At 42.3% G+C, this 12,104-nt stretch overlaps 2 protein-coding genes across 4 annotated transcripts in view; one reads left to right on the forward strand and one right to left on the reverse strand.

The window, feature by feature from the left end:
* The window catches only part of tmem120a (transmembrane protein 120A), a 15,935-nt gene extending 14,963 nt beyond the window's left edge, over window positions 1-972 (forward strand). Inside the window, exon 12 of the mRNA XM_062960274.1 lies at window positions 347-972. Within this exon, the coding sequence (XP_062816344.1) occupies window positions 347-454 (108 nt within the window). The 3' untranslated portion in view covers window positions 455-972. The remainder of the gene's footprint in view (window positions 1-346) is intronic.
* Window positions 973-3,471: 2,499 nt separating this feature from the next.
* LOC100565465 (NADPH--cytochrome P450 reductase) overlaps window positions 3,472-12,104 on the reverse strand; it is a 51,132-nt gene continuing 42,499 nt past the window's right edge. For all 3 annotated transcript variants that reach the window (XM_062960272.1, XM_062960271.1, XM_062960273.1), the window contains 6 exons: window positions 10,951-11,132; window positions 9,630-9,779; window positions 8,438-8,705; window positions 6,916-7,061; window positions 5,664-5,749; window positions 3,472-4,412 (listed from right to left, as the gene is read on the reverse strand). In XM_062960272.1, coding sequence (XP_062816342.1) covers window positions 4,268-4,412; window positions 5,664-5,749; window positions 6,916-7,061; window positions 8,438-8,705; window positions 9,630-9,779; window positions 10,951-11,132 — 977 coding nt within the window. In that variant the 3' untranslated portion in view covers window positions 3,472-4,267. The remainder of the gene's footprint in view (window positions 4,413-5,663; window positions 5,750-6,915; window positions 7,062-8,437; window positions 8,706-9,629; window positions 9,780-10,950; window positions 11,133-12,104) is intronic.

Genomic DNA, 12,104 nt, shown 5'->3' on the forward strand with positions numbered 1-12,104 from the left:
TGGTATCTTTTCTTTTTTCAACCAGTCTTTAACTGGTTTCCAGTTGGTAGCAGTTCTTGGTTTATTTTCGGCCTTTGATAACAAGTAGGTTAAATTGGTCCATGTTCATAATGTCTACTATTTTTGTTATCCATTCGTTTTTTTTTCTGGGATGGTTTTTTGTTTCCATACTTCGGCGTATACTAGTCTGGCAGCTGTTGTTAGATATATGAAGATTTTATCTTCGCTTTTTGACCATTCTAAGTTTACCATTCCCAATAGGAAGGATTCTGGCGCTAGTGGTAGGTTTACTTTTAGGATTTTTTTTGGCAAGCGCTGTGTATTGTTTTCTTTCCTTCTTTTTTAGGTCCTGATGTGCGGCCTCCCCTTCTTCATCCTCTTCGCCGGCAACTTCTTCACCACTTTGCGGGTCGTCCACCAGAAGTTCCAAGACAAGGCCCAGAAAGCAGAGTGAGGACGATGGGAAGCCAAATACCTGCCCTATTCCGTCCCAGTTTGTTGCGCGCTGGCCCTGAGGTCTTAGCGTCCTGAAAAGCCAGGCCTTGAGGATTGTGGACAAAGGCCTGTGACCCTCGTTCGGACACTACTCTTTCTCTGAAAAAACCCAATTCCAGGACTGGGGCCAGTCTAATGTGAGAGCATTGGGACCATTTGTCTGAACTGGGATCCCAAGGGAAAGTTGTCTTATCTCCCCTGCTCTGGCTTAAGGCCCGTGGCTACATATACTGCCATCCTCAGAGCCCCAAAAGGTTTTGATATTCCGCTCGGGCCGAAGTCAGGTATCTGGAAACGGTACTGTTTTGAATGTTGTTTGCGTCCGTTGTGTGTCTTGAGTGCCGCCTTGAAAGAGCTGGCTTGTGTCTACAAGCAACTCTGGTCTACGAATGTACTCCTTGTTGTTCCGTTCATGTATCCGTATATATGTGTATATATATATATTGCCATTTGGGAAAATAAAGAAAAGGGAAATGCCTTATTTGTCCTGCGTTATGGTTTGAGCTGCAAAAATGGTAGTACAGTAGAGTCTCACTTATCTTGGATAAGTGCTTATCCAAGTTTCTGGATTATCCAAGCCATTTTGTAGTCAATGTTTTCAATATACAGTAGAGTCTTACTTATCCAACATAAACGGGCCGGCAGAATGTTGGATAAGCGAATATGTTAGCTAATAAGAAGGGATTAAGGAAAAGCCTATTAAACATCAATTTAGGTTGTAATTTTACAAATTAAGCACCAAAACATCATGTTAGACAAAAATTTGATAGAAAAAGTAGTTCAATATGCAGGAATGCTATGTAGTAATTACTGTAGTTACGAATTTAGCAACAAAATATCACGATATATTGAAAACATTGACTACAAAAATGCATTGGATAATCCAGAACATTGGATAAGTGAGTGTTGGATAAGTGAGACTCTACTGTATCATGATATATTTGATGCTAAATTCGTAAATACAGTACAGTAGAGTCTCACTTATCCAACACTCGCTTATCCAACCTTCTGGATTATCCAACACATTTTTGTAGTCAATGTTTTCAATATATTGTGATATTTTGGTGCTAAATTCGTAAATACAGTAATTACAACATAACATTACTGTGTACTGAAATACTTTTTCTGTCAAATTTGTTGTATAACATGTTTTGGTGCTTAATTTGTAAAATCATAACCTAATTTGATGTTTAATAGGCTTTTCCTTAATCCCTCCTTATTAGCCAAGATATTCGCTTATCCAAGCTAAACGGGCCGGCAGAAGCTTGGATAAGCGAATATCTTGGATAATAAGGAGGGATTAAGGAAAAGCCTATTAAACATCAAATTAGATTGTGATTTTACAAATTAAGCACCAAAACATCATGTTAGACAACAAATTTGATAGAAAAAGTAGTTCAATATGCAGTAATGCTATGTTGTAATTACTGCATTTACTAATTTAGCACTAAAATATCACAATGTATTAAAAACATTGACTACAAAAATGCATTGGATAATCCAGAACGTTGGATAAGCGAGTTGGATAAGTGAGACTTTACTGTATCGTGATATATTTGATGCTAAATTTGCAAATACAGTAATTACAACATAACATTACTGCATATTCAACTGCTTTTTCTGTCAAATTTGTTGTAAAACATGTTTTGCTGCTTAATTTGTAAAATCGTAACCTAATTTGATGTTTAATAGGCTTTTCCTTAATCCCTCCTTATTATCCAAGATAATAATAATAATAATAATAATAATAATAATAATAATAATAATAATAATTTTATTTTTGTACCCCGCCACCATCTCCCCAGAGGGACTCGGGGCGGCTTACAGATATAAAACCAGCATACAGTAATATCAAATACAAAAACACACAAATAGGCATTAAAAGGCATTAAAAAAATTATCCAAGCTTCTGCCAGCCCGTTTAACTTGGATAAGTGAGACTCTACTGTATTTCCAACTATTTTCATACTTTGGGAAAGAACAGCCCAGTTTCTGGATCTATTTGGTGGCTCAGTCTATGTCTAGAGGCAGGTAGCTAATTTTTTCTATCAACTTCAATTTTCTACTTTTTGTGGTTCTTGCCATTGATTTTGCAATTCAAAGCCCTCCATTATTTTATGAAGGGTCCAGATCCATCAAGCCATGGACATGGACCACATTTGGCACACAGAACCCCCGTGACCAACACAAAATACTCAAGAGGTTTGGGCAGAATTTACCATGATTTATAGGAGTTATCTGGACCAAACTTGGCATGTATACCCGATATGCCCAAATTTGAATACTGGTGGGTTTTGGGGGAATTGCCCTTGACATTTGGGTATTGTAGATACTGGGATTTAAAGTTCACCTGCAATCAAAGGGCACGTCGAACCCTACCAAAGATGGACCTGGACCTAACTTGGCACACAGAATCCCATGACCGACAAGGGTTTTGGGGGGAATTCACCTTGATTTGGGAGAGTTCACCTACATCCAGAAAGCATAGTGAACTCAAACGACAATGCACACACGCCCAAATTTGAATACTGGAGAGTTTGGGGAGTTGTAGTTCATCTCTAACCAGATAAACTCTGAACCCCACCGACGATGGACTTGGATCAGACTTGGCACACAGAACCACCATGACCAACTGAATATACTTGGAGAGAACTGACTTTCATTTCTGGGAGTTGTAGTTCACTGACATCCAGAGACACTGTGACTATCACCAATGACGGACCTGGACCAAACTTGGCACACACAACCACCATGACCAACTGAACCTACTAGAGAGAATTGAGGGAGACTAACTCACCATAGTAGGAGCTGTAGTTCATCCTAAAGCCAGAAAGCACACTAGAAAGCAAGAAAGGGCTCTCAATAGGCTGGACTGTATCTTCCAGAATCCACTCCACAACAATTCCCCTCAAGAGCCATGTGAACGGCAACCACGGCACAACACTGCACGCTTTGATACACTGCAAAGAAAGGAAATGGTGCAAAAGAACCAAGGGTTGTTTTTATTTGAAGAGCAAGTCTCCTTAACCTTACGTACATTCGGCGGGGGACCGAATGCAAATAGAGACTGTTTGGGGCCCCATAGCAGCTTCAATGTGCGGAAAGGAGCAAGCGAGGCCACAACGGGAAGGCCCTGCCAGCCAAATCCCCCCAGTGTTTCGAGGATTTTCGAGCAAATTTGACTGGAGAAGCATTAGTTCGGCGGTTGGTCGAAAGAGGTTTTGCCGCCGAGTTGGGGAGTAAGAAAACGGAAACGAAGCCCAGCGCAAACCGTTTCGCCGATTCCTCCGCTCCGAAGGAAACCGGTCTCGAAATGAGCCATTTTCCTGCCCTGTTCCCCGTGTTGAGAAAGGAGAGAGAGAAAAACGCCAAGCAGCCACCCAAAGCTCCTCCCCGAATGGGTTTCCGAACAGGCCAAAGGAAGGAAAGCGAGAAGAATAATAATAAGAGTGTCGTCGTAGTTTTGAGTCTGGGGCCAGCGGAGGCGTCTCGCCCAAAAGAGACGCTTCCGAGACAAAAAAAGAAAGAATGAAAGATGTATCGAGGAAGAAAGACGGGCACTCCCTCGTCTGCGAGAGAAGCAGGCGATAAAGGAGGGAAGGGAGAGGAAAGGGGGCCGTGTGTTTTCTCCTCGCCAAAGAGCCCCAAAAGTCCCAAAAGGGAGCGGATCGGATCGGCGGAGGGACACTTTCTTCCCTTCCACCAACCCTTTGAGAAGCACCGCCACCTCCTCCTCCTCCTCCTCTCCCCGGCGAATAAGTCTCCACCCCCCTTAACTCCAGATGTCCAAGGAGTAGCGGCCCTTGGTCATGAGCTTCTTGATGTAGTCCACCGCCTGCGGCTGGTCCATCTTGCCGAACTCGGCCACGATCTCGTAGAAGGTGTTCTGCACGTCGCGGGCCATGTTGCGGGCGTCTCTGCAAAAGGAGAGAAAGCATGACATTGCCAATCATGTTTGATTGGATTATGACATATTCTGTTGTAATGAAGTGTGATTTTTTTTGTTTTGTTTACAGATGTCATGTTTAATTGTGTTTTAAAAGGGTCAATATTTCAGTTAGGGCATCTCTGCACTCAAGAGTTGGTTGCCAGGGAGAAGTGGGTGGAGCCAACTGCCGTTTTGGTGGAGAAGTGCAGGTTTGAAAAAGAAGCAGTTAGTCTGTGTCCTGATGAGGTACAGGGAAGACTGACTCTCAGTTGGAAGGGATCAGGGAGGCTCAACTGCTTATTTCTGAGTCAGTTTAAAATAAGTTTGGTGACTTATTTTAAGGTAGTCTGTCTCCTGATGAGGAACAGATAATCTGTTATTGTAATTCACAGGGTGACTGCAGTTTAGAGCAGTAGAGAAAGAAGTGACATTTTAAGGAATTTGAAACACCTCATTCTAGCTTTGCAACTGTTAATCAAAGTGCCTCTAAAGAGAAAGTTACTGTAACCATTAAGCTTTGTGCCTGAATAAACGTGTTATTGTTCTTTTAAACATCTCAGCTTCTGTCATATATATATTACCATCAAAAGCAAACAAGAAGAAGGAAGAAAAAGCTAGTGGCTGCATCTTCCCATAGTGGTGGCAAGCGTAGATAATCCCCTTTGCATCTGGTGGCCGCATTATAAACATCTTTACATTTGGTGGCAACGTTTAAATAAAACATTATTACACTGGTGGCAGCGGATATAATATAAATTGTAATATAATATATTTAATTAAATAAAAACAACCTACATTTCTTCTCCGCACCTGTGTCCCTGGACAGGCGGGAACAAAGGACAGGAAACGGGAAGGTTTTATTCACCTACATTAAAGATCGATGGCTCTGTAACCCAGAGTGTTACGGGTTTGAGCCCTATATATATATACACACACACACACACAAACAGTCCCCAAATTACAGACAAGATGAGTTCTGTAGGTTGGTTCTTAAGTTGAATTTGTATGTACCGTATATATTTGAAGATAAGCTGAGTTTTTCTGCCCTTTTCTTGATCTGAAAAAGCCTGGAGGCCATTGCTTGCAATATATGATATATTTCTCACTCCTCTTCCCTTCCCTTAACAGTGTGTTTTCTTTTCCAAAGCCTCTCTCGCTCTTAACCAATTATTCTCACACACACACACAGAGATATCTAGATAGGCAGGCACAAACAAAGCCCTCCCGACAGATGACTCACCCGCAGACGTAGATGTGGCCGTTGTCTTCGTGGATCAGCTTCCAGACACTCTCCTTGTTCTTCTTCAGAAGGTGCTGGACGTAAACCTGGGGAGGGATCGCAAAGGGAGATGAGCTGCAAGCGGACTGCAAGGGCTCAGGCTCCGTATCTTTGCCCTGAAGGCCCAGAAATGCCTTGTTTTCCGTCTGCATGATTAGGAATCTCCTCTCTGACGTTTTGCCCACATGTATGGCAGGCATCCTCAGATGCTGTGAGATCTGTTGGAAACTAGGCAAGTGGGGTTTATATATGGAATAATGTCCAGGGTGGGAGAAAGAACTCTTGTCTCTTGGAGGCAAGTGTGAATGTTGACATTGGCCAGCTTGATTAGAATTGGATAGCCTTGTAGATTCAAAGCCTAGCTGATTCCTGTCTGGGGGAATCCTTTGTTGGGAGGTGTTATCTGGCCCTGATTGTTTCTTGTCTGGAAGGATTCCCTCAGGCAGGAAGCAGTCATGCTTTGAATCTGCAAAGCCATTCGATGCTGATCAAGCCGGCCAACGTCTCAAGGAGACAAGAGTTCCTTCTCCCACCCTTTCCACAGATACAGTAGAGTATCACTTATCCAAGACTCGCTTATCCAAGGTTCTGGATTATACAAGGCATTTTTGTAGTCAATGTTTTCAATATATCATGATATTTTGGTGCTAAATTCGTAAATACAGTAATTACTACATACCATTAGTGCATATTGAGCTACTTTTTCTGTCAAATTTGTTGCATAACATGATGTTTTGGTGCTTTATTTGTAAAATCATAACCTAATTTGATGTTTAATAGGCTTTTCCTTAATCCCTCCTTATTATCCAAGATAATCGCTTATCCAAGGTTCTGCCAGCCTGTTTAGCCTGGATAAGTGAGACTCTACTGTATATAAACCCCACTTGCCTAGTTTCCAACAGACCTCACAACCTCTGAGGAACCCTGCCAAAGATATGGGCGAAACATCAGGAGAGAATGCTTCTGGAACATGGCCACACAGTCTAGAAACCCAGTGATTCTGGCCATGAAAATCTTCGACAAAAGATAGATGATACTCTAGAAAGATATATAGATAAGATTATATAGACTAGATAGATAGATAGATAGATAGATAGATAGATAGAGAAGATAGCCAGCCAAACAGATAGATGTTATCAGACAAGATAAAACAAGATGGATAGATGACAGGAAGACAAGACAGATGGGTGGATGGATCAATAGAGATAGATACCTTCTGGGCCTGATCCCGGGAGAAGGCCACGTGGAGCTGCGTGAGGGCTCCTTCCTTGAGGAAGTTGGCCAGTTCCTCCTTGTAGAGGTAGTCCTCATTCTCATGCCGGCAGCCATAGTAGAGCACTGTCTCGCCCACTTCTTTGCCTGGAATGAAGGAGGGCACAGATCCCAATGGTTACAATGACTGCCCCAATTGAATAATGATAATAATAATAATAATAATAATAACTTTATTAATAATAACTTAATAAAATTGAAGGAAAAGCTGACAAGGAGAAGACCTGGCTAATGATAATAATAATCATCATCATCATCATCATGCCCTGGCAGAATATGTAAAGCAAAGTGAAGAACCTGCTTTGATTGAAGTCAAAACTCAGAAACTCCTCAAAACGCAGCAGACAAAGAATCAGTACAAGAAAACCACACTACAAACTAGAGCTGACAGCTGGCACAACAAAACATTGCATGGAAAGTTCCTTGACAAAATTGAAGGAAAAGCTGATAAGGAGAAGACCTGGCTCTGGCTCACGAATGGGACCCTGAAGAAAGAGACAGAAGGCCTGATCCTTGCAGCCCAGGAGCAAGACATCAGAACAAAGGCAATTCAGGCCAAGATCGAAAAATCAGCTGATGGCCCAAAATGCAGACTCTGCAAGGAAACTGACGAAACCATGGGTCATCTCCTCAGCTGCTGTAAGAAAATTGCACAGACAGACTACAAACAGAGGCACAACTGTGTGGCCCAAATGATTCATTGGAACTTATGCCTCAAGTGCCACCTCCCAGCAGCAAAGAACTGGTGGGATCACAAACCTGCAAAAGTATTGGAAAATGAGCACACAAAGATACTGTGGGACTTCTGAATCCAGACTGACAAAGTTCTGGAACACAACACACCAGACATCACAGTTGTGGAAAAGAAAAAGGTTTGGATCATTGATCTCGCCATCCCCAGGTGACAGTCGCATTGACGAAAAACAAGAGGAAAAACTCAGGACCGCTATCAGGACCTGAACTTCAAAGACTCTGGCAGAAACCAGTGCAGGTGGTCCCGGTGGTGATGGGCACACTGGGTGCTGTGCCAAAAGATCTCAGCCAGCATTTGGAAACAATAGACATTGACAAAATTACGATCTGCCAACTGCAAAAGGCCACCCGACTGGGATCTGCACACATCATCCGAAAATACATCACACAGTCCTAGACACTTGGGAAGTGTTCGACTTGTGATTTTGTGATACGAAATCCAGCATATCTATCTTGTTTGCTGTGTCATAATAAAATAATAATAATAATAATAATAATAATAATAATAATAATAATAATAATAATAATAATAATAATAATAGAGTTGGAAGAGACCCCTTGGGCCATTGAGTCCAACCCCCTTCTGCCTTTGTGTACCAAAAACACAAGCAAAGCACCTCTAATAGATGCCTCCCAGCCTCGATGTTAATAATAATAATAATAATAATAATAATAATAATAATAATAATAATAATAATAATAATAATTACCTTGCTTCTTGTGCAATCCCCGCTCCTGGATGAAGCCTATAAAGGGAGCCACGCCGGTGCCGGGCCCGATCATGAGAACAGGCGTGCTGGACTTGAAGGGCAGCCGGAACTGGGACTTGCGGACGTACATGGGCACCACGGACTTGTGCCCGTTGTCCATGGGCTGCTTGCTCTTGAGCCAATTCGTGGCCACTCCTTTGTTCACCCGCCCCGTCTTGGTGGTGTACTCCACCACCACCGCACAGATGTGGATGGAGTTCGAATGCACCTGGGAGAGCAAAAGGGAGAGCGAGGAAATGGGTCAGCGGGGTGGTTTTTGCAAAGGCAAAAGATTAAAACCAGTCCCCAAAATACGAATAAGACACAGGGTTTAATGCGTTATCAAATCTAATGTTCACCTAAATGCTTATTCCTTCTTTAAGACCCCCAGCCATAACATTATTTTTGTTGCAATGATGGATCTGGACCAAACTTGGCATGCATACCTGATATGCCCAAAGTTGAATAGTGGTGGGTTTTGAGGAGAATTGGCCTGGACATTTTGGAGTTGTAGTTACTGGGATTTATAGTTCACCTGCAGCCAATGAGCACTCTGAACCCCACCAATGATAGCATTGGACCAAGCTTAGCACACAGAGCCCCCATGACCAGCAAAAAATATTGGAAGTCTTTGGAGGATATTTATTTACAATATTTATATTCCGCCCTTCTCACCCCGAAGGGGACTCAGGGTGGATTACAATGAACACATATATGGCAAACATTCATTGCCAACAGACAAACAACATTCAGTTTTTAGACAGACACAGAGGCATTTTTTTAACATTTTTCCAGCTTCCCCTTGATTTGAGGGAGTTGTAGTTCCAGAGACCACTGTGAGCCCAAACACAGATTGATTTGGACCAAACTTGGCACGCAGACCTGATATACCAAAATTTGTATTTGGGATTTATAGTTCACCTACAACCAGGGAAACTGTGGCCTCCACCGATGATGGACCTGGGCCAAACTTGGCACACAGAACTCTCATGACTAACTCAACCTACTGGAGGGGTTTGAGGGGGCTGACTCATCATAGTGGGAGTTATAGTTTACTCTACAGCCAGAGAGCACATTGGTGTTTGCACCCAGATTACAACATGAATGGAATTTCCCCCCCCCCCAAAGACATTTGCGCCTCTGCGCTGCTCACCTTGGAGGAAGAGGCGATAGAGTAGTAGCGCGCCTGGAGGCGGGGAAGGAGCTCGCAGAGGTGGTCAATAGGCGGTCGCAGGGATGGTGTGTCTTGCAAGATGGCCAGGATGTTCCTCCGGGCCTCCACCACCCAGCTAAGGTACAAGGCCTGCAACACAAGGCAAGAAAGGCAGAGGTATAATAGAATGTGTGATACTTGGTGTAATGAAGTGTGAATTTTTGGTTTACAGATGTTATGTTTAATTGTGTTTTAAAAGAGCCAATATTTCAGTTATTGCATCTCTGCACTCAAGAGTTGGTTGCCATGGAGAAGTGGGCGGAGCCAACTGCCGTTTTGGTGGAGAAGTGCAGGTTTGAAAAAAAGCAGTTAGTCTGTGCCCTAATGAGGTACAGGGAAGACTGACCCTAAGTTGAAGGTATCAGGGAGGCTCAATTGCTTATTTTTGAGTCAGTTTAAAATAAGTTTGGTGACTTATTTTAAGGTAGTCTGTCTCCTGATGAGGAACAGATAATCTGTGATTGTAATTCACAGGGTGACTGCGGTTTAAAAGCAGTAGAGAAAGAAGTGACATTTTAAGGAGTTTGAAACACCTCATTCCAGCTTTGCAACTGTTAATCAAAGTGCCTCTAAAGAGAAAGTTACTGTAACCATTAAGCTTTGTGCCTGAATAAACGTGTTATTGTTCTTTTAAACATCTCAGCTTCTGTCATATATATATTACCATCAAGAGTAAACAAGAAGAAAGAAAAACAAAATTCAAAAGGTCTCCTCTCTGAGTTTTACATTCCTTTGTACGCATCTCCGAGATGCTAATGTACATGGGACTATGCTGAATGTATCTAAAGTGTGAACCACAATTTACAGAAGAAATTATCAGTTCTATTTTATTTTATTGTCCATGCATTCCTAAGACTTTTATCTGCGTGGGACAATACTGAAATTTGGAGTATTGAACTCAGTCATTGAATATACTTATCTGTCACTGTGGAAAACATATAAGCATGAATATAATGTTATGTTGTAAACAGTCTTCATCTGTCCAATTTTCATGCGTCTGGAATGATTATATGGAGTTTGTCACCATTGTTCTATTCTGTAGATTAGCTAGTAATGGGACAATTTTATATCTACGTGTATTCATAGATTTCTGTGTACTTTTAGTGATCCCTTAATAATGTAAACAGAATATAGGTGGAGTTTCCGCTTCTTGAGGACTTGAAGCAGAGGCTGGATGGGAATCTTTTGGGAGGGATCGGATTGTGTCCTGCTTGGCAGAAGGCCCCTTGGGGTCCCTGCCTTCCCCTTTGAGGGTGCCCACCTTGCCTTCGGCGGAGGAGGAGGCCATCTTGCGCAGGTGCTCCTGCTCACTGGCCGCGGAGGCGTACTGGGCCAGCTCGTAGAGGACGTTGGTGCGTGGCGGGTTGGTGATGTCCAGGTAGTGAGTCAGTGCCGTCCGGTAGGTGGTCGGGCATGGGAAGGGGTGCTTCTTGTTGGACTCCTCTGCAAAGGGAGGAAGGGGACAAGAGCAAAAAATCCGTCAGCGAGGAAGACAGCCAAAGGCTTCAGAGTTCACTACCTCTTTGGGGGACTACAACTCCCAGAATCCCCCCACCAGTAGAGAAAAAGGGAAGCGATGATTCCCACGTTCCCCCAGCTAACCCGAAGGTACACTGCATTGGAAGGCTTAAAATGTACTGAAATGATTCCTTGTGGAGAGAAAAAAACGGGGTATAAATTAAAATAATAAACAAAAACATAATAGTAATAATAATATCACACAATCCTAGACACACAGTCCTACATCACACAGTCCTAGACACTTGGGAAGTGTCCGACGTGTGATCCAATACAACAGCCAACAGAGTGTCTGCTGTGGACTCATCTTGTTGTGTTTCAAATAATAATAATAATAATAATAATAATAATAATAATAATAATAATAATAATGTGTGTGATGGGCACACTGGGTGCCGTGCCAAAAGATCTCAGCCGGCATTTGGAAACAAAAGACATTGACAAAATTACGATCTGCCAACTGCAAAAGGCCACCCTGCTGGGATCTGCACGCATCATCCGAAAATACATCACACAGTCCTAGGCACTTGGGAAGTGTTCGACTTGTAGTTTTGTGAAACGAAATCCAGCATGTCTATCTTGTTTGCTGTGTCATACAACGTCGTTGTGTCAATAATAATAATAATAATAATAATAATAATAATAATAATACATCACACAGTCCTAGACACTTGGGAAGTGTCCAACGTGTGATCCAATACAACAGCCAGCAGAGCGTCTGCTGTGGAATCATCTTGAAGTGTTTCTAATAATAATAATAATAATAATAATAATAATAATAATAATAATAATAATAAAGTGTAAGGCCTGCTGGGTGATTCTGGAAGTTGTAATGACCCCGTCTTTTCATATGATCCCCCATTTTGCCATTAGGCCAAGATGGGGGATTCTGAGAGT

The sequence above is a fragment of the Anolis carolinensis genome, unplaced genomic scaffold, assembly GCF_035594765.1.
Source record: "Anolis carolinensis isolate JA03-04 unplaced genomic scaffold, rAnoCar3.1.pri scaffold_7, whole genome shotgun sequence".
Classification (NCBI taxonomy): domain Eukaryota; kingdom Metazoa; phylum Chordata; class Lepidosauria; order Squamata; family Dactyloidae; genus Anolis; species Anolis carolinensis.